Raw genomic sequence first — 22,161 nt, 5'->3', positions numbered from 1 at the left:
TGCTGTTTATTGATAAATTTCTATGGAACTATTTGATATCCTAAATGTTTATATCATGTTATAATGTCATTTCACATGAAGCATGAATACATGTTATGCAGTACAAGTCATGCATTGTATACTCTTCACACTGTTCCTCCTCAGGATTCTACTCTGCACACTCTGCAACATCTTTTATGGTTTCAGGAGACTGTAGTGGGACTACCATGGTGATATTTTATCTCAGTAAGTTATCCGTAAAACTAATGCTCATATAATATGTCATGAGAGGTATTAACATGTATATGAGTGCATGGACATGAAACTTGCATTTCATAAAAAACAAATTCCATCTAGATTCCTAAACCTCTCTTCTCATGATCATCCATTTTTAATCTTTCCTTACCATACACAATAGCTCCTCATAAAATCCATGTGTACATCTTGGTTCTCTTCATCACACTGTGGGTAATGCCCATCGAATTGACTTTGTATCAAGAAGACTCCAGGCTTCACATAAATATCCATTGAGTACTCTCTAGCCCCGATCAACAAGACGGCACATACCCTCGCCTCCAAGACTATTACTATCTTGTTCGAGGTTGTTGATTTTTTTTTTTCCACCAACTCAAGGGATTCCACACCATCTTTAAACACTCTAGAGTGAACAGAAGAATTCTACTAGAATAATCTCTCATTCCAGCTTGGGATCATGATGCGTTTTAAAAAATGTTTCCTTTGTCAAACAAATGCACTGCTTCATGTAGCAATGCTTCATGATAATGATGACAGATATTCATATGTTTCTAAACATAACATGTCATGACTAAATAAGTGAGATTAACTTTCATGTGACAACGTTTAATACTAAAATCATAAATCACATAATCAGCGAGTATAGTTGAAGAGTTGGAACTAAACTTAAAAAATTTCCTTTATGTAATGCAAGTTTCATGTCCATGCACTCATGTACATGTTAATACCTCTCATGACATATTCTCACTATCGTTGTTCTACTGCAATCCTGCTTCCCGGAAGAATAGAAGATAATGCAGTGTGCGAAGATCAAAATCTTGAGTATAAAATATTGGATGAAGTGGATTAAGACTCAAGCAGCAGTATTGGAGCACTTTTGAAGATGATTTTTTTTTTTAAAAAAAAAAAAATTGTATTTTCTAGTTGCACCCATAATTTAAGAACAATTTCAATATGATGGTGTGACTTCGGGTTGAGGCTCTTTAGAAGATAATGTGTTATGTTGTTTTTATTGAAGCTGTTGGTTTGTACGAAGAATGCTTTTATGAATTGTATGTTGGGATATATATTATTCTAGTACAATGATTTAATAGTGCTTTCCACTGTGAATTATTTCTTTGCTAGAAGCATGCTACGTGCATTAATATTATTTGTAGGATGTGTGACCCAGTGTTATATATCTCGACATCTCGATCTCCATCAAATCTCGAGAAGTTTGCTCCTGAAGTTCCAAGAAGTCTTCCCATGAATCCAAATGTTTTCTTATCAAAATAACATCATAAGACCATCCTTATGAAGGACTACAACCTTGATCTAGTTCTATGCACCGAAAAAAGAAAACTAAACATAATGCTCACCTAGTGCATAAAATGACTCTCCTTGGATGTCATGAGTCTATTTATAGCTTTCAAACTTCATATTAGGTTGAGTATTTTACTTGATTGGACCTAAATATGAGCGAATACAAGGCTGGTGGCTAGTTACTATATAAAGCTTTCTATAGCTGCTACTCAAGGCTGATTTGAACACCACATGCTTCCAAAGCTTATGGTCACCATGCTAGAAGTATTATAGAGTGTCCTCGGGTTTTTTAGGATGAATTTGGGTTATTAATTCCATATGAAAATTGATTAACACTAAGTAGTCTTGAGTAAACTACTGCAAAACTAGCTAAGTCTTGAGTAAACTTGATGCCCTTCCCTTGATTGGTCGACTTTTAATGTACATTTCAATAAGATATTTCATGGTATTAATTCTAATTCATATTTAAGGTTGTTGTTAGAACTGTGGATCAATCGGACACCATTCTTTTTTTTTTTTTAAGGTAATTGGACAACAATTGGGTGGCTTCACATAGGCTTTAGTTGAACAATTTAGGGACCTTAGACCACCATGGCTAGTTGCCCCACAACCATCAGCCACCAAATCAAAGAGGTTCTAGACCTAATAAGAATCTCTACAAAGTCACCAGAATGTGGATAACTTTATATCTATTAGCCATCTTGTGGAAAGACTTATACAAACACAGGATGATGACAGAATTTGTGACACTTCATAATGTTCCTGCTCTGCACCTTGGAAAGAAGCTCTGTCAAGCCCCAGACTTGGGGGTTGAACCCTTTTACTTGGAATCCACTATAATAAGAACTTAAATACAAAAAGTCCTCCAAAAATCAAATGTCACTAGAATGTGGCAAAATTGCTCTTAACTTAGACAAAACCATTTATGTCATCTAGCACTTATCTCATATTTCTCTTAGAATCCTGTCACGTGTCTTCTATTTCAACTGTCACAACCATAAGAGTCATCCATAAAAAAAAAATGGTAGATAAAGGTGTGAGTCTACCGACTCAGTAAGCAGCGAACATATACTAGCATGTAAACATAAGTCAATTGTAGAATGCAGAAACAAAGAGTTCTAAAACATATGATAGTGGTATTTTCATATGCATTTCATCACAATAATAAAAATATATATATAATATCTTAGACACAAGCGTACTAAACACCATAAGAAAACATAAACAAAGGTCATGTTTTTACCGCCATCATAGGGTTGTGCATGTATTCGGTTAGCGAAGCAGAACATAATTCGCTATGTTGTCACCAATGTGATGCACTCAAAATATAGGCCATGTTTACCCACGTGGCGAGGTTGTGCATTCTACAGATAGCCAAGCAGAACATAATCAACTATTATATCCAGTGGCAGAGCCACAAATCAGAGTTTAACATAATCTTATGCCTCAGGGTTTTAAGATACAATGCAATAACAGAATTAGTATATTGAACAAATAATATTATAGACACAGAGTACAAATATCGTTCCCCTAAACCAATCATGATAAAATGTCATATTTCAGAGTTCAAATATAGGGACTAATGCAAAAAATAACCAAGTCTATTTGCATAACAAAATATGAAGTTATTTCAGAAAAGCAACCTCAGTCAATTTTAAGCAAAGTCTAGCATAGGAACACTGTTTACTTGAACTTTTTAACTTCTCTGAATTTTCTTACGACAGTTGCAAGCAAATATATTTTCTCATCTACACATCGATTTTCTTTTAATTTTATCATCAAACCTAAACAATTCATGCAAACTTGTATGATCCGTATAGCTAAAGTCGTGAGCTATAATATTCATGCAAACCGTAACACTTAATCCACCTTTAACCCATGACCTACTGATATGAACCCGCGGGAATGAAATCCCTTGAACCCACAATCAATTTGAAAACTCCCCAAGAAAGCCAAATTCAAGTCAATGAATGGAAAACCTAGATCCGATGAGAACTCGTTTCAAAAATCAAGATTATATCAAAATCTAGACCCGCAGAAGAACCCGTCTCAAGAACCTAGATTACAAAGGAGGAACGCCACAAAGGTTGTGATTTACCTTTGATAAGTTCAAGAGTTCAATCAAGAACAAGAGGAGAAAACTCAACTCACAAATAAAATTCAATATTGTCTAACCTTCCAATGAGGCTACTAGGAGTATTTAAACTAAACTTAATTAAAACCCTAGCCAAAATAAAGCCCATTTTTACCCAAAAATGCCCTGATGAACAGTGTCACGCTACAGTGCGCGTGGCTACAGTAATGCTACAGTACCACTTGAAACCCTAATTCCTAAAAAGTAACTTTCCAAATATGCCATTGGCCAAAATAAAAGGCCTTCTCGAAAACCCTAGTTCAATAAAAATAAGACATGTGGGCCAGACATCTTCAAACTCACTTATTCTAAACTAATAAAATAAATCATTTAACCAAATTGGAAGTCTCCAATAACAATAGGCCCTATCTCTAAGTCAAGTTTTTCACAGCTTGAACCAAGTGGATCAAAGTTGATTCTCCTTTTTTCAAGCCCATCTTGAGTGTTGGGCTCTTGCTATCTTCTTCCCAAGTGGATTGCACCAATCCATGCACTGCTTCCTTGATTTTCTTGGCCCTTGATCTTGTAATTGGTCCATCTGAAACTTGTAAATGGTCTTTAAGAGTAGGACCACCTTGGTTCCCATCATTCGCCCTCTCCTCAAAAGGATTCGACCTCGAATCTCCACCTGGATCAAAGGAAAAATGGTTAGTAACATTGAAAATAGTAGAAACAGGATACTTACCTGGAAAATCCATTAGATATGCATTATTATTAATTTGTTCAAGAATTTGGAAAAGTCCATTCAAGCTACTCCTGTCATCAATAGGTAAAGGTGTTAAATCTAAATGAGTAAGTGGATTAAGTCTATAAACAATTTCAAAAGGTGAAAATTGAATAGTAGCATGAACACTCCAATTATATGTAAACTGAATGAATGGCAAACAATACTCCAACAAACGTTCATGAAACATATCTAAAGCTTTCCTCACACCAAAATGACCGCTCCAATTATATACAAACTCAATGAATAACAAGCAATACTCCTACAAACGTTTATGCAACACGTGAATCAATGACAAATGATACTTCCATAAATGTTTATGCAACACTTCAACGAATGGCAAATGATACTCCCACAAACGTTCATGTAATACATCAATGAATAACAAATGATACTTCCACAAACGTTCATGCAACAAGTCATTGAATTGCAAATGATATTCCCACAAAAGTCTTCCTTACACCAAGGTTATCCAACAAACCACCTTGTCTATCACACACAAGCAACTTACGCATAAAACTAGTAGGCTCACAAAGTTTATTCTCTCTAAACAAATACCAATTTAGTCTATATAGCACTTACCAAACGACGCCTTCTCACACGCTCCATACACATTAGCAAAGTCATCATCATTAACATGAAAATTGTTATCATATTCAAATCTCAATAATTTAGCATCCAAAATGATGATAAGGACATATCTTCTTTCTAAAGCATCAACCACAAATCTTTCCTTACCTTGTGTGTACTTGATTACAGGAGGAAAGGTCTCGTTGAATTGCACCCACTTGGCATGCATTCTATTCAACTTACCTTGGCCCTTCAAGTGCATTAAGGACTCATGTTCTTCAATGAAAGGTCGGGTAGGAATTGTCGCATCAGGCACAAAATCAATGTATCGCTCTATCTCCCTAATAGGTGGCAATCCACTAAAGACATCCTAGGAAACACGATCTCATATCCTTGCAACAAAGAGACAACAACACTTGGCAAAGATACGTCAAGTTCGTTAGTATTAAGAATCGCCTTAGCATAAAAACTCACTTTTCTCTTTGTTTTTCTCTCACTTTCCTTTCATTCCCTTTTTCCTTTTCACTCCTTTTTTTTTTTTTCTGTCACTCTCTTTTCCTTCCTCTAGTTTTGAATTTCTCGACCTGACAATTGTTTTTTAACTCATTCTCTCTCTCTTGACGTCTTAGTCTCAGCCTCATCTTTTTTCTCTCTCATTTTTTTCTCTCTCCTTTTCAGCCTCAGTATTTCTTTTTTTCTCAATCTCATATTCACTCTTGCTTTTTAGCCCAATTTCAATTTCACTCTTGCTTTTTAGCTCAATCTCCTTTTCACTTTTTCTTTTTGGATCACTCTCATTTTCACTCCTTTTTTTATCACTCTCATTTTCACTTTTTCTTTTTTGATTATTCTTACTCTCACTCTTTCTTTTTTGATCAACCTCATTTTCAGTTTCAATTGATCCCCATGGATTTGTGTTGGAGTTAAAGGAGCAAGTTTGATTGTTTTCCCATCCTTTTCAAAATTGTACATGTTCCTTAACCCATCATGTATCACCTTCCTATCAAATTGCCATGGCTTTCCCAACAAAATATGATTAGCATGCATAGGCACTACATCACAAAGGACCATATCCTGGTATTTTCCAACTGAAAAAGAAACTAGCACTTGCTTCTTTACCCTAACCTCCCCACAATCACTTAACCACTGCAACATGTATGGTCTAGGGTGTTTCAAGGTAGGTAAATTCAATTTATCAACTAAAGTAGTGCTAGCCAAATTAATACAACTCCTCAAATCAATAATCATACTATATACCTTGTTGTTGATGTGGCATCTAGTATGAAAAATGTTCTCACTCTACTGCTCGGTATCATCCATCTTAATTTGTATATTGAGCGCACGCGTAGTAATAAGAGAATTACCATACTCTTCTTTCTCATACCCATTTTCAACACTAGACTTACTTTGCCTCCTGTCTCTCCTGCCCTGTAGATTTCTAATTATCACATCTTGATGATCTATTCTATCCCTCACTTCACCCAACACCAAGTTCAAACGCTCAAACAGTTGTTGCATGGATTGCAACACAAAGGATGAGTTATCTACGATCCCCTTTGATGAAAAGCCACTCCGGTGACATATTGTAAAGTGCTGCACAAAAGAATGTTAGTGGAAAACCTCACACACTCCCTTATGTGTTTACACTCGAATAATGACACTCTACTCGTGTTTCACTCTTAATTAGCTTTTTCTCAATAATAGTCTCACAAACTCTTACATTTTACCTCTAATAGTTTTCTCGCTCAAGTTCTTTAAGAACTAGTTGAACTAAATTAAGACAATACAACCTTGTATTATTTCAACCATTACGTAATATAAATCCAAGAAACAAGAAACAAGGAATGAATAAAATGACACGAGACTCTAGGAATTTATATGAGGGAAAGAGTAATTATAAAACAAGATACCAACTACAAATATGTATTCAGCCCATTTGATGATAAAACTCAATCAGTTGTAAATATGTAGCAACATTTGAATATGCTACATTTTCTTTCCATTTTTCTTTTCGATTTTTTTTTCGAATTTTTTTTTTTGAATTTTTCTTTTCTTTTCCTTTCCTTTCTTTTCTACTCTTTTCCTTTCCTTTCTTTTCTTTTCTTTTCCTTTCCTTTCTTTTCTTTTCTTTTTTCTTTTCTCTAATTCAATCATAAACAGCAATATTCAATTGTGAAAATCAAGCAAATATGGAATAGACAACGAAATAGAAGAGAATCAATGGAACGGCACTCAAAGTAATTGACAAACTTAGAGATGCATTAAACCCTAGAATTTTGAAACCCTAGAAGATGCAAATTTCAGCCAAACCCAAAACCCTAAGGATTTCGGCAGCCTACTTTTTGTTTCTACAAGTTCTTTTTTTTTTGGCAACCCTAGAACAATGTAGCCCTAGAATTAAATTTATGGATGGAAGAAATTAAAACATAGAATCAGACCTGATTTGAAACCTGGCTCTGATACCAAATGATATGAACCCGCGGGAATGAAATCGCTTAAACCCATAATCAATTTGAAAACTCCCCAAGAAATCCAAAATCAAGTCAATGGAAGGAGAACCTAGACCCAATGAGAACTCGTTTCAAGAACCTAGATTATATTAAAATCTAGACCCGTTGAAGAACCCGTCTCAATACACAAATAAAATTCAATATTGTCTAACCTTCCAAAGAGGCTATAAGGAGTATTTAAACTAAACCTAATCAAAACCCTAGCCAAAATAAAGCCCATTTTTACCCAAAAATGCCCCTGATGAACAGTGTCGCGCTACAATACGTGGGCTACAGTGATGCTACAGTACCTCTTCAAACCCTAATTCCTAAAAAGTAACTTTCTAAATATGCCCTTGGCCAAAATACAAGGCCTTCTCGAAAATCCTAGTTTATTAAAAATAAGACGTGTGGGCCAGGCATCTTCAAGCCCACTTTTTCTAAACTAATAAAATAAATTATTTAACCAAATTAGAAGTCTCCAATAATAATAGGCCCTATCTCTAAGTCAAGTTTTCCACAGCTTGAATCAAGTGGATCAAAGCTGGCTCTCATTCTTTCAAGCCCATCTTGAGTGTTGAGCTCTTGCTATCTTCATCCCAAGTGTATTGCACCAATCCGTGCATTGCTTCCTTGATCTTCTTGGCCCTTGATCTTGTAATTGGTCCATCTGGAACTTGCAAATGATCTTTAAGAGTAGGCCCACCTTGGTTCCCATCACCTACAATCACCATATATCTAGCTTATAGTTTGGATCTATGCTGAGCATAGTTTCTGAAACAAGAGGTCCAAAGTTTTGCTCCCTGCTTAGAGCTACTCCAACTAGATTCCCCGATTTGGCAAACTTGGTTGGTTACTTCTACCAATGTAGATTGGTCTCACTAACAGGGGAGGTTACTTGGGGAAAAGGGAGATTAAACAATTGTCCCAAATTCTAATCTGCCAAGATTCATAAAATGGTTAGGTTTATATTATATACAGAATCTTTTTTGGGGGAAAATATGTCATAGGGTCTTTCTAATTGAAATACTCCTCACCTTTGTTAAGGCACTACGGTGACCAAAACCACCTTTGTTTCAAGGAACAAACATTGTATGCCTTTGATAAAATTTTGAGAATGCCATGGACGACTTACTTCACTACTATTCACAAACAGTTAACTATTATTCACTATTTTTTTACTATTATTTACTAGTTAACTTACTTCACTATTATTCACAGATCATCTAAGATCACATCAGCATCTGAACGTAGCCTACTCGTTTGAATACTTGGAGTATCTCAGAATTATATTAATATTAGTGAAATGATTTGTGAGTAGTAGTGAAAATAGTTTGAGTTAAGATATTTCTTTGGATTGGGAAATGACAGACAAAAAGTTGAATAAAAATATTTTTAAGTTAACGAGTTGTTTGAATATAATTTTTTAATGTAATTTTTTTTTGAAATTTTAAAATGTTGTATTGATTTTTATGTTTTGTTTGTAAGTTTGAAAAAGTTATATTGTTTGTTGTGTTTGGATAATGCTAGGTAATGATTAGATAAAAGTTGAAGGTTTGAAATTGAAAAGTTTTTTTTGTTTTAGTGATGTTTGAGAAGGAAATTATGAAAAGTTTTGAGAATTTCTCATCTCATTGCAAGTACCCATGCCCATAGTGTAAATTTTTTTTTTTTTTTTTTTTTTTTTTTATTGAAAGTTCCTCTTGAGCTTATGGTATGCCCTAAGTAGGTAAAGAAGATGCTTGATAGAGTTGGTTTAACATTCTTTTCACCAAGTGAGATCTGAGATCAATAAGCTCAATTAGGTTAAGCCTAAGACAAGGTGAAGATCACTAAGCACATTTCGTTCACTAACGGACTTTTACATAAAACTAATTGATCATGTTATTCCGAAAATTTGGTGACTTTAGAGAGCAGTTATTAGGTTAAAACCTCTTGAATGGATCGTTCATCGTGGTTGACAACTAGCCCTAATGGCCTAAGGTAAGCTTTAATTGGGGCAAATTCAATTAATTGAAATTTAACAACCTTCTTATATGAATGCGGAATAAGGTCGTGAAAATTTGATTGAAATCTAAATTAAAGTTGGGTCAAATAAGAGAAGGGCACAAGGTTACAGGGTCGGTTTGGATAGTGAGTTGAGATGAGATGAATTGAAAGTTAAATAAAATATTGTTATAATATTATTATTGTTTTAGGATTTGAAAAAATTGAATTGTTTATTGTATTTTGTGTGAGAATTTGGAAAAGTTGTAATAATTCGATGAGATAAGTTACAAGGTTTTTTGTATCCAAACCTCCCATTAACCTTTTTTCAGTTAATTGATTCCACTTATTAATCACTTTGATTTTAGGGTTGAAGTTCCAAATTCAACTTCAACAACCCTAAGACACACGAGTAACCTCAGCATGCACACCAACATCTTTGGAAGTAGGTAGTGCTAGAAACCAGCCTTGGCCAACAACTGCAGAGATCTTTACCTTGCAGCTAGCTTTCCAGCTTGTATTTGGTTATGTTTTGGTCCAATCCAACATTAGATTCAACTTTATCTGAATTTTGAAGTTTGTAATAGGCTTATGTCTTTTCATTCACCAATCACACCAAAAAAAATAAGACTAACGGCTGGTTACACGTCCAGTTGAAAATTTTATAAGAACATGGAGGCAATGTGTCTTATCTTGTTTAGGCTTGATAAAGTAATCATAGCACCAGAGACTCAAGGTGAACCAACAACTGATTGTACCCAAGGAAAGAAGGCAGCAACTGGCACCCATAGCAGAGCAGGTACACACGACCTTGATCAAGAAAGTACCAAAATACAATTTGGAAATATTCCTGTCAAAACAGAATAAAGAATTTGAAATACACGTGTCCTAATACTAGAGGATTGGTTGTTATGTATTGACTAGTAAAAATATTGTACATGTAATGGTAAAAATTGTACGAAGGAATTTTCGGTATAGTGCAGTAGCCCTTTGAGGCATTTTAGTGAACCCTCCATTTCTTCTGATGACACTGTCCCACATTCCAATCCCACCATAAACACCTCCCTTCTCAACTCAGCTAGACATTTTCTCACTATAAAACTTACGACTATCTCTTGTGGAAGGCTCAAGTTGTGCCTTTCCTCAAGGGTCATAGATTTTTTCATCATGTGGATGGCTCTTGAGATGTGCCCCTACCCTTGATTGATAACACTACGAATCCAGAGTACCTCAAATGGTCTCAACTTGATCAGTTAATCATTTCAGTTTTGAATTTCTCTTTATCCAAAAATGTTCTTGCACAAGTCCTTGAGTGTACCACTGCTCATGAAATATGGACTATGTTGGAGAACCGTTTTGCAGCAGATGTGATTCTTATGCAAACCCAGCTGCAACTTACTACCCTCAAAAGGGTCTTGAGTCCATTATGGACTATTTCCATAAGGTGAAGTCTCTTGCAGCTTCCATGGCAGCCGCGGGTCAACACTTGTCCCATACTAAATTTTTAGTGTATTTGCTAACCAGTCTAGGCACTGATTATGATTCCTTGGTGACTTCCCTCACTACTAGAGCAGGTCCTCTCAGTCCACAGCAAATATATAGCTATTTACTCAATCATGAGTCTCGCTTGGCCCATCAAACACATACTCTTCTCTCTGTGATATGAACCCGTTGGAATGGAATCCCTTAGACCCACAATCAATTCGAAAACTCACCCAAGAAAGTCAAAATCAAGTCAATGGATAGAGAATCTAGACCCGATGAGAACTTTTTTCAAGAACCTAGATTATATTAAAATCTAGACCTGTTAAAGTACCTGTTTCAAGAACCCAGATTACAAGGAGGAACGCCACAAAGGTTGTCATTTACATTTGATAAGTTCAAAAATTCAATCAAGAACAATAGGAATAAAACTCAACTCACAATGAATAAATTCATTAAATTTCATAAACTGATTAAAATGAGGCTACAAAGAGTATTTAAAGCATAACCTAATCAAACCCTACCCAAAATAAATCCCCATCTTCCAAAAATACCCCTGAGTGAATAGTGCCACATCTACAGTGCGGCTACAATACTCGCTATAGTAAAACCCTAACCCTAGTTCAATAAAATGCCCCTTGTGTGAATAGTGCCGCATCTATTGTGCAGCTACATCACTTGCTACAGTAAAACCCAAACCATAGTTCAATAAAATAATAACTTTCCCAACATGTCTTTGCATAGGCCCCCTTAAGTCCTTTCCATAATAAAACCAATTATTCTAAACTAATAAAATAAGTCATTTAAATAAATTAAACAAGTTGAAAGCCTCCAAGTGCCCAAAGCCCCAAAGTCTTTAAGTCATGTTGTTGCCCTCTTCCATAGCTTATCAAATGAATCAAAACTGGATCTTCATCCTTCAAGCCCATCTTGAATGTTGGGCTCTTGCTAAACTCGTCTCAATTGGATTGCATCAATCCTTGCATTGCTTTCTTGATCTTCTTAGCTCTTGACCTTGTAATTAGTCCATCTGGAACTTACAAATGATCTTTAAGACTAGGTCCATGTTGGTGCTCATCATTCACCCTCTCCTCAAAAGGATTCAACCTCAAATCTCCACCTGGATCAAAGGGAAAAAGGTCAGTAACATTGAAAATAACGGAAACATGATACTTACCTGCAAAATCCACTCTATATGCATTATTATTAATTTGTTCAAGAATTTGGAATAGTCCATCCAAGATACTTCTGTCATCAACTGGTAAATGCATTAAATCTAAATGAGTAAATGGATTAAGTCTATAAACAATTTTAGAAAGTGAAAATTGAGTAGTAGCATGAACATTCAAATTATATGTAAACTCAATGAATGGCAAAAAATACTCCCACAAATGTTCATGAAACATATCTAAAGTCTTCCTTATACCAAAATGACCATTCCAATTATATGCAAACTCAATGAAACACAAATGATACGCTCGCAAATGTTCATGCAACAAGTCAATGTATGGCAAATGATCCTCCCACAAATGTTCATGAAACACACCTAAAGCTTTTCTTACACCAAAATTACCACTCCAATTATATGCAAACTCAATGAATGACAAATGATACTTTCAGAAACGTTCATACAACATGTCAATGAATGGCAAATGGTACTTCCACAAACGTTCATGCAATACATCAAAAGTCTTCCCTACACCAAAGTTACCCAACAAACCACCATGTCTATCACACACAAACAACTTACGCATAAAACTAGTAGGCACACAAAGTCTATTCTCTCTAAACAAATACCAATCTAGTTTATGGAACTTACCAAATGATGCTTTCTCACATGATCCATACACACTAGCAAAGTCATTGTCATTAGTATGCAATTTCTTATCATATTCAAATCTCAATAACTTTGCATTTAAAATCAAGATAAGGACACACCTTCTTGCTAATGCATTAAGCACAAAATTTTCCTCTCCATGTGTGTATTTGATTACATGAGAATAAGTCTCAATACAGTCTTCCCATTTAGCATGTATTCTAGTCAACAACTTACTTTATCCATTCAAGTGTGTCAAGGACTCATGTTCTTCAAAGAAAGGTCGAGTAGGAATTGTCACACCTGGTACAAAATTAATGTTGTGCTTTATATCCTTAATAGGTGGCAATCCACTAAACACACCGCTAGGAAACAAAACCTCATATCCCTGCAATAAAGAGACAACAACACTAGGCAAAGATACATCAAGGTCGTTAGTATTAATACTCACCTTAGTATAAAAACTTACTTTTCTCTTTATTTTTCTCCCACTTTCTTCACTCTCTCCTGTCATTCCACTCTCTTTTTCTTTTTCACTCTCTTTTTTCCTTTCACTCTCTTTTTTTTCACTCTTTTTTTTTCTGTCACTTTTTTTTGAACTCTCGACCTCACAATTGTTTTTCAACTGATTCTTTATTTTCCTTCAGGTCTCAACCTCATCCTCATCTTTTTTGTCTCCCATTTTTCTCTTTCTCTCATTTTCGACCTCACTATTGCCTCTTTTCTCAATCTCACCTTCACTCTTACTTTTTAGCTCAACCTAACTTTCACTCTTGCTTTTTAGCTCAATCTCTTTTTCACTTTTTCTTTTTTGATCACTCTCACTCTCACTCTTTCTTTTTTGATCACTCTCATTTTCACTGTCTTTTTTGAGCAACCTCACTTTTGAGTTTCAATTGGTCCCCATGGACTTGTGTTGGAGTTAAAGGAGCAAGTTTGACTGTTTTTCCATCATTTCCAGAACTTTACATTTTCCTTAACCCATCATGAATCACCTTTCTATCATACTGCCACGGTTTCTCCAACAAAATATGGCCAGCATGCATAGGCATTACATCACAAAGGACCATATCTTGATATTTTCCAATTGAAAAGGAAACTAGTATTTGCTTATTTACAAAGTTAGAAATGCAAGAAATCCTTTTCTTCTCTAATTCAATCTCAAACAACAATATTCAAATGTGAAAATAAGCAATTGAATTTAAGCACACAAGAATTGATAGTGAGGAACAATGAAACGACACTCCAAGCAATTGACAAACTTAGAGATGCAAGAAATCCTAGAGTTCTGAAACCCTAGGTGATGCAACTTCAGCCAAACCCCTAACAATTTCGGCAGCCAACTTTTTGTTTCTGCATTTTTTTCCCAACCCTAGAACAATAAAGCCTTACAATTAAATTTAAGCATTCAAGGAATTAAAAGATAGAATCAGACTTGATTGGAAACCTTGGTCTGAATACCAAATGATATGAACCCATAGGAATGAAATCCTTTGAACCCACAAGAAAGCCAAAATCAAGTCAATGGAACCTAGATTATATTAAAATCTAGACCCGTTAAAGAATGTACCTCAAGAACCCAGATTACAAGGAGGAACGCCACAAAAATTGTGATTTACCTTTAATAAGTTCAAAAGTTTAATCAGGAACAAGAGGAGTAAAACTCAACTCACAATGAATAAATTTATCAAATTTCATAAACTAACTAAAATGAGGCTACAAAAAGTATTTAAAGCAAAAATTAATCAAACCCTAGCCAAATAAATCTCCATCTTCCAAAAATGTCCTTGAGCGAATAGTGCTGCATCTACAGTGTGGCTACAGTACTCGCTACAATAAAACCCTAACCCTAGTTCAATAAAATGTCCCTTGTGTGAATAGTGCTACATCTATAGTATGGCTACAGTACTCACTACAATAAAACCCTAACCTTAATTCAATAAAATAATAACTTTCCCAACATGCCCTTTCTTAGGCCCCCCTTAAGTCCTTGTATAACAAACCCAATTATTCTAGACTAATAAAATAAGTCCTTTAAATAAATTAAACTAGTTGAAAGCCTTCAAGTGCCCAAAGCCCCAAAGCCTTAAAGTCATGTTGTTGCCCTCTTCCATAGCTTATCAAATGAATCAAAACTAGATCTTCATCCTTCAAGTCCATCTTGAATGTTGGGCTCTTGCATCAATCCATGCATTGCCTCCTTGATCTTCTTGGCTCTTGACCTTGTAATTGTCTCAGCTGGAACTTGCAAAGGATCTTTAAGACTAGGTCCATGTTGGTGGCCATCACTCTGGCATTCCTATGTCCGCAAATCTGACTCAAACCAAACTATCTCCAGGCTCTAATTTTTCACCAAGTCTTAGAGGTCGTGGACTTGGCCCACGTAGAGGCCGTGGGGGTCTAAATAGTCCTTTTACCAACATAAATGACAATAGACCTACTTGCCAAGTCTGTCACAAAGCTGGGCACACAACCTTACGTTGCTATTTTCGGTTTGATCAGAACTATTAACTCCCTCGTCCACCGAACCTCTTAGCCAATCTCACTACAGCTGCACCTCAAATGCCGTCTACTTGCTTCGTTCCTAGATACTGCGGCAACGAATTATTTTACAATGATTTTCAGAACCTGAATTTGGACACATTGGGCCTACTCTTAAAGATCATTCGCAAATTCCAGAAGGGCCAATTACAAGATCGGGGCCAAGAAGATCAAGGAAGCAATGCACGAATTGGTGCAATCCACTTGAGATGAAGCTAGCAAGAGCCCAACACTCAAGATGGGCTTGAAAGAAGGAGAACCAGTTTTGATCCACTTGATTTAAGCTGTGGAAGACATGACTTAGAGATAGGGCCTATTGTTATTGGAGACTTCGAATTTGGTTAAATGATTTATTTTATTAGTCTAGAATAAGTGGGCTTGAAGATGCCTGGCCCACACTTCTTATTTTCAATAAACTAGGGTTTTCAAGAAGGCCTTGTATTTTGGCCAATGGCTTATTTGGAAAGTTACTTTTTAGGAATTAGGGTTTCAAGAGGAACTGTAGCCGCGGGACTGTGGCGTGACACTGTTCATCGGGGCATTTTGGGTAAAAAGGGGCTTTATTTTGGCTAGGGTTTTAATTAGGTTTAGTTTAAATACTCCTTATAGCCTCATTTGAAGCTTAGACAATATTGAATGTTGTTTGTGAGTTGAGGTTTCTCCACTTGTTCTTGATTGAACTCTTGAACTTATCAAAGGTAAATCACAACCTTTGTGGCATTCCTCCTTTGTAATTTAGGTTCTTGAGACGGGTTCTTCAATAGGTCTAGATTTTGATATAATCTAGGTTATTGAAACGAGTTCTCATCGGGTCTAGGTTTTTCCATACATTGACTTGAATTTGGCTTTCTTGGGGAGTGTGGGTTCAAGGGATTTCATTCCCGCGGGTTCATATCAACCCCCCCCCCCCCCCTTCTTCATCTCATTCTCTTCACCCTTTTGAATTATTGTTCATTGATGTTTGGGGAGCGGCACCAGTATTGTCATCTGCTGGATGTCGGTTTTACTTGTCAAAAGTAGTTGACAGGGCCAATTTTGATTGCCAAATTTGAACGCAGGTACTCATGCACCGTATAATTTTGTATAATTTTTTTGTAGTTTGAGTGTGCAATGCACCAGCTTTGATAGCTTAGATATAACATTACAGATTATTTTCTGCTAGCACTCCACCCTCAAGCTTGCCATATTTCTTTGTTGCTTTTGGTTGAGCGGTATTATACAAGTATTTTCGTTAGAGGGCTTGATTGGAAAATAGTTTTGTATGCAATAGAAAGTTTGCAGCATATGAACATAAATTTCTATGTAAATATGTATTGTTTACACCATATTTTATCTTTTCAGTTGTCTGCAGAGCTGTTATCAATAGATGGAGCTGTGATAGCGAAGTCCAGCCAACCCTGCATGTTGCGGTTTCGAAGTTTCCCAATTCGACTCGCTCGGACAGTTCTTCTTTTCATTCCTCTTTTACTTGGAATCTCCAGCGAGACCCAGAAGATGACCATAGATATATTAAAACACACGGAAGGAATACAAAGAACCAAGGCAGTACGAGCAACTTTGGTTCCGAGTGCAGGAACTTCATCTGTACCACAGCTGTATGAAACTGAAATTCTCATCCACTCGCAGCCGCCATGGACAAAGGAGTTGGTTCGAAACTGGAAATGGACATTCTACGTGTGGACGTCTTTGTATGTATACATTACGTTGCTTATGGTTCTTCTATTCTGTTGTAAAAAACTCTTCTTGCCCATGGCAGCAGCAGCGACTTTAGGTGATGGTAAAGATCAGGAGAAACTGAAAATGGAAGAACCTGCAGAAATAAGTATCCAAGATAGAGATGAAAGAGAGATGTCAGAGTTTTTGAGAAAATGGAAACAGAGGAGGAGCAAGAGAAAGGCAGTCTATTTGCATGAGGCCATGCCAGAAAGTACTTTTGACTCATCAAAGACTAGCATTAGTGTTACAAGAGAAGGCAGTAGCAGTACGGCTGTTGAAGAGGGATGTTGGGGACTCTGAGTCAGTGTGTTTAGGAGGTAATTAAGTGGGTTTGGGTTAGTATATAATTCCGTTTGCATGTACTTTCTGTTGTACGAGAAATTTGTGATTATGTTCGGAAAGTATACACAGCCCATGCATACAAACCGATGACATCTAGCTTCAATCGGTGGATAGCATTACCTAAAAATGTAGTCGTGTCTTTTTAACTTGAATAATTAAGTACCGAGTTAGATTTTCTTTTTAATCAATCAAAGTCATGTTTTGGAGTACATTTCATTGCTTGTTTTTATACTGCCTTTAAAATGAAAATGATTGCTAGAAAGAAACAAGAGCACATACTCAAAATCTGTCATCTTTCCACAATTCATATATATTTTCATGAATTAATGTAAACTTAAGTTTTTGCTTATATGTTAATACAAACCTAATTATTTGCATATTTAGTTCTGTGGTTTGATATGGAAGATATGCACACATATATATATTGTTGTTTTAGAAGATATGCATAATAAGATCAATGTTTTCAGTCGAAAATGTTTAATGTCTCTGTTAATGTAAAAGTAATATATTATGATGAAATTCAGTCCAATTCATGATGGGAACCAAAAGTGGGCCTAGACTTAAAAGATCGAACCAAGAAGATGAATGAGGCAATGCAAGGATTGATACAATCCACTTAAGACGAGTTTAGCAAGAGCTCAACATTCAAGATGGGCTTGAAGGATGAAGATCCAGTTTTGATTTATTTGATAAGCTATGGAAGAGGGCAAGGACAAGACTTAAAGGCTTTGGGCTCTTGAAGGGTTTCAACTTGTTTAATTCATTTAAATGACTTATTTTATTAGTTTAGAATTATTGGATTTAATTATGAGAAGGACTTAAGGGAGGTCTATTCAAGGGCATGTTGGAAAATTTATTATTTCATTAAACTATGGTAGTTTTCAATTTGATTGTGGGTTCAAGAGATTTCATTCCCGCAGGTTCATATCAATTCAGTTGTAAATGTATTGGCTAAGATCTGACCTTTTCAAAGTAAACTATTCATAACTTTTTATCCCAGTATGGAATTTAAATGATTTGGTGGGGTTGCAAACTTCACATCTTATGAAAATTTTCAAGTTCTAATGTTTACAGGGTCAAAATATGACAGCTCAGCATTGGCTTAAGTCAAAATTGGACAAAAAGTTCACTCAACCCTAGCCTGAGAAAAAATTTAGAAAAACATAATTACGCCTACACAAATCCCAAGTATATATATATATATAGATTAAGATGCACGACTTAGGGTGAAGAGAGAAGCCAGAGCTATTGTTTTCATTGTATTATTTTTTAGAGAAAACACTAAACAGATCCATTGAGTGTTCAAGTGTAATGACCCAGCCCACATTTTGAGCCAAGCCCAAGTTCTAAACTAAAAACCCAGCCAAACGCCTAACCAAAAAAAAAAAAAAAAAAAAAAAAAAAACAAAAAAAAAACAAAAGTGCGAAACACACCATTTCATCAAGCCTTGATTTTCCCTCATTTTTATATTTCTTCCCCCAGCCAGCAATGCCCTATTCCCTCTCTTTTTCCCTTCTATGCAGACAACAACCCACGACCCTTCTTCTCTTTGCCTGTTTCTCTCTCTTCTTTGTGGTTGCTGCTTGCAGCCGTGCTCGGCTCCTCATCTTTTATCTCTGCCTCGTCCGCCTATAAGTCTCACTCATCTATTTCTCTCTCTCTCTCTCTCATAGTGATAAGGTTGTCATCTGCCTCTCTTGGTTTGTCCATGCCAATAAATCCTTCGTCCATCACCATGGCATTTTTTCTATCTCTCTGTCTCTCTATCGTTTGCTCTCCCTCCCTCTCTCTCTCTCTCTCTCTCTCTCTCTCTCTCTCTCTCTCTCTATCCCTCCGTTGTAGGATAACTAGTTTGATTAATGGACACCACCAGAGCGAGCTGTACTTGTGGTTGGAATCTGACAGACATATGAAGCGTCGGGACATGTAACACAATTAAAGAAGCAATGTATCTAGAATGCATCTAGCACTAAGCAATATTTGCAGCGGATACTTTTTTTCTGCACCAACTAATAATATCCCAAAAAATTATTAAACATAATACATAAACATTAAAGTGATAGACCTTCTTAATTACAGCATGAGTCCAAAATGTCTATATGATATGAACCCGTGGGAATGAATTCCCTTGAACCCACAATCAATTTGAAAACTCCCCAAGAAAGCCAAAAATCAAGTCAAGGATGGAGAATCTAGACCCGATGAGAACCCGTTTCAAGAACCTAGATTATATTAAAATCTAGACCCGATGAAAAACCCGTCTCAAGAACCTAGATTACAAAGGAGGAACGCCACAAAGGTTGTGATTTACCTTTGATAAGTTCAAGAGTTCAATCAAGAACAAGAGGAGAAAACTCAACTCACAAATAAAATTCAATATTGTCTAGGCCTTCAAATGAGGCTACAAGGAGTATTTAAACTAAACTTAATTAAAACCCTAGCCAAAATAAAGCCCCTTTTTACCCAAAATGCCCATGATGAACAGTGTCGTGCTACAGTACCCGCGGCTACAGTACGGCTACAGTAACGCTACAGTACCTCTTAAAACCCTAATTCCTAAAAAGTAACTTTCCAAATAAGCCCTTGGCCAAAATACAAGGCCTTCTTGAAAACCCTAGTTCATTGAAAATAAGACGTGTGGGTCAGGCATCTTCAAGCCCACTTATTCTAAACTAATAAAATAAATCATTTAACCAAATTTGAAGTCTCCAATAACAATAGGCCCTATCTCTAAATCATGTCTTCCACAGCTCGAATCAAGTGGATCAAAGCTGGTTCTCCTTCTTTCAAGCCCATCTTAAGTGTTGGGCTCTTGCTAGCTTCATCCCAAGTGGATTGCACCAATCCGTGCATTGCTTCCTTGATCTTCTTGGCCCTTGATCTTGTAATTGGCCCATCTGGAATTTGCAAATGATCATTAAGACTAGGCCCACCTTGGTTCCCATCATTCCCCCTATCCTCAAAAGGATTCGACCTCGAATCTCCACCTGGATCAAAAGGAAAAATGTTAGTAACATTGAAAATAGCAAAAACTTGATACTTACTGGAAAGATCTACTTCACGTGTATTTTCATTAATTTTCTCAAGAAATTGAAAATGCTCATCCAAGCTACTCCTATCATCAACAAGCAAAGCCATCAAAGGTAAATGAGTAAGTGGATTAAAACCATAAACAACCTCAAATGGAGAATAAGAAATAGTAGTATGCAAGGTTTTATATGCACACTCTAATAAGGGCAAATGATACTCCCGCAAATGTCCATGTAGCAATTCAATGAATGGCAAATGATACTCCCACAAACGTTCATAAAACACACCTGAAGTTTTTCTTACACCACTCCAATTATATGCAAACTTAATGAATGGCAAGTAATACTTCCACAAATGTTCATGTAACACGTTAATGAATGACAAATGATATTTCCACAAACATTCATGCAATACGTCAGTGAATGGCAAATGATACTCCCACAAACGTTCATGTAACATATTGAAAGTCTTCCTTACACCAAAGTTACCCAACAAACCACCATGTCTATCACACACAAGCAACTTAAGCATAAAACTAGTTGGCACACAAAATCTATTCCCTCTAAACAAGTACCAATCTAATTTATAGAACTTACCAAACGATGCTTTTTCACATGTTCCATACACACTAGCAAAGTCATCATCATTTGCATGCAATTCCTTATTATATTCAAGTCTCAACAATTTTACATCTAAAATGAAGATAAGGACGTACCTTCTTGCTAAAGCATCAACCATAAAATTTTCCATACCTTGTGTGTATTTGAATACATGAGGAAAAGTCTCAACACAGTCCTCCCACTTAGCATGCTTTATAGTCAACGACATACCTTGTCCCTTCAAGTGCGTAAAAAACTCATGTTCTTCAAGGAAAGGTCGGTTAGGAATTGTCACACCTGGCACAAAATCAATGTAATGCTTTATCTCCATAATAGGTGGCAATCCACAAAACACGCCGCTAGGAATCATGACCTCATATCCTTTTGTCTCTCTGTTTCTCTTTGCAATCTCTCTTTCTTTTTCCTCTTGTGGCACCATTCTTTTTTCTTGACTCTCAGCCACCTCTATATTTTCTTTTTCACTCTCTCTTTCTCTTGATGTTTCGGCCTCATTCTCTCTTTTCATCTCACTATATTTTTCATTTTCACTCTCTTTTTTTCTTTCACTCTCCTCTTTTTTTGAACTCTCGGCCTCACAATTGTTTTCCAACTCATTCTCTATTTTTCTTGAGGTTTCAGCCTCACCCTCATCTTTTCCCTTAGGTAGTTCGGTCTTCCTCTTTGTTACAGCTTGATCATTTTTGTCCCACTTTTGTTTCCAAGGAGTACTAGAAACGAAAGTATACCTTGATGTACCCTTTATTTTCAACTTCCTCTCCACGTTCATAGCCATGTGTACCATGTCCTCTACCTCCACATAATGTTGCAACTCAACTACATTGGCTATCTCCCTATTCAACCCACTCAAAAATTTTGTCATCGTGGCCTCCCGATCCTCCACTACATTAGCCCGAATCATAGCCACCTTCATCTCCTTATAGTAATCCTCTACACTCCTAGACCCTTGTGTAAGATTTTGTAATTTTTGGTGGAGGTCTCTATAGTAGTGGCTAGGTACAAATCTCCGCTTCATGATAGCTTTCAACTCTCTCCAAGTTTCTACAGGCCTCTTAAGATTCCTCCTCCTATTGGTCACTAATTGATCCCACCAAATACTGGCATAATCAGTGAACTCAATTACCGCCAACTTCACCTTCTTCTCCTCGGAGTAATTATGACAATCAAACACCAACTC

At 36.2% G+C, this 22,161-nt stretch overlaps 1 protein-coding gene across 1 annotated transcript in view; it reads left to right on the top strand.

The window, feature by feature from the left end:
- Nucleotides 1–17,553, top strand: part of LOC121260866 (seipin-1) — a 71,770-nt gene extending 54,217 nt beyond the window's left edge. Inside the window, 2 exon segments of the mRNA XM_041162920.1 lie at nucleotides 16,620–17,264; nucleotides 17,266–17,553. Of these exon segments, the coding sequence (XP_041018854.1) occupies nucleotides 16,620–17,264; nucleotides 17,266–17,319 (699 nt within the window). The 3' untranslated portion in view covers nucleotides 17,320–17,553.
- Nucleotides 17,554–22,161: the final 4,608 nt, after the last annotated feature.

The sequence above is a fragment of the Juglans microcarpa x Juglans regia genome, chromosome 4D, assembly GCF_004785595.1.
Source record: "Juglans microcarpa x Juglans regia isolate MS1-56 chromosome 4D, Jm3101_v1.0, whole genome shotgun sequence".
Classification (NCBI taxonomy): Eukaryota; Viridiplantae; Streptophyta; class Magnoliopsida; order Fagales; family Juglandaceae; genus Juglans; species Juglans microcarpa x Juglans regia.
Note: the sequence above shows the minus strand (reverse complement) of the source record. Positions and strands in the feature narration are given on the sequence as shown.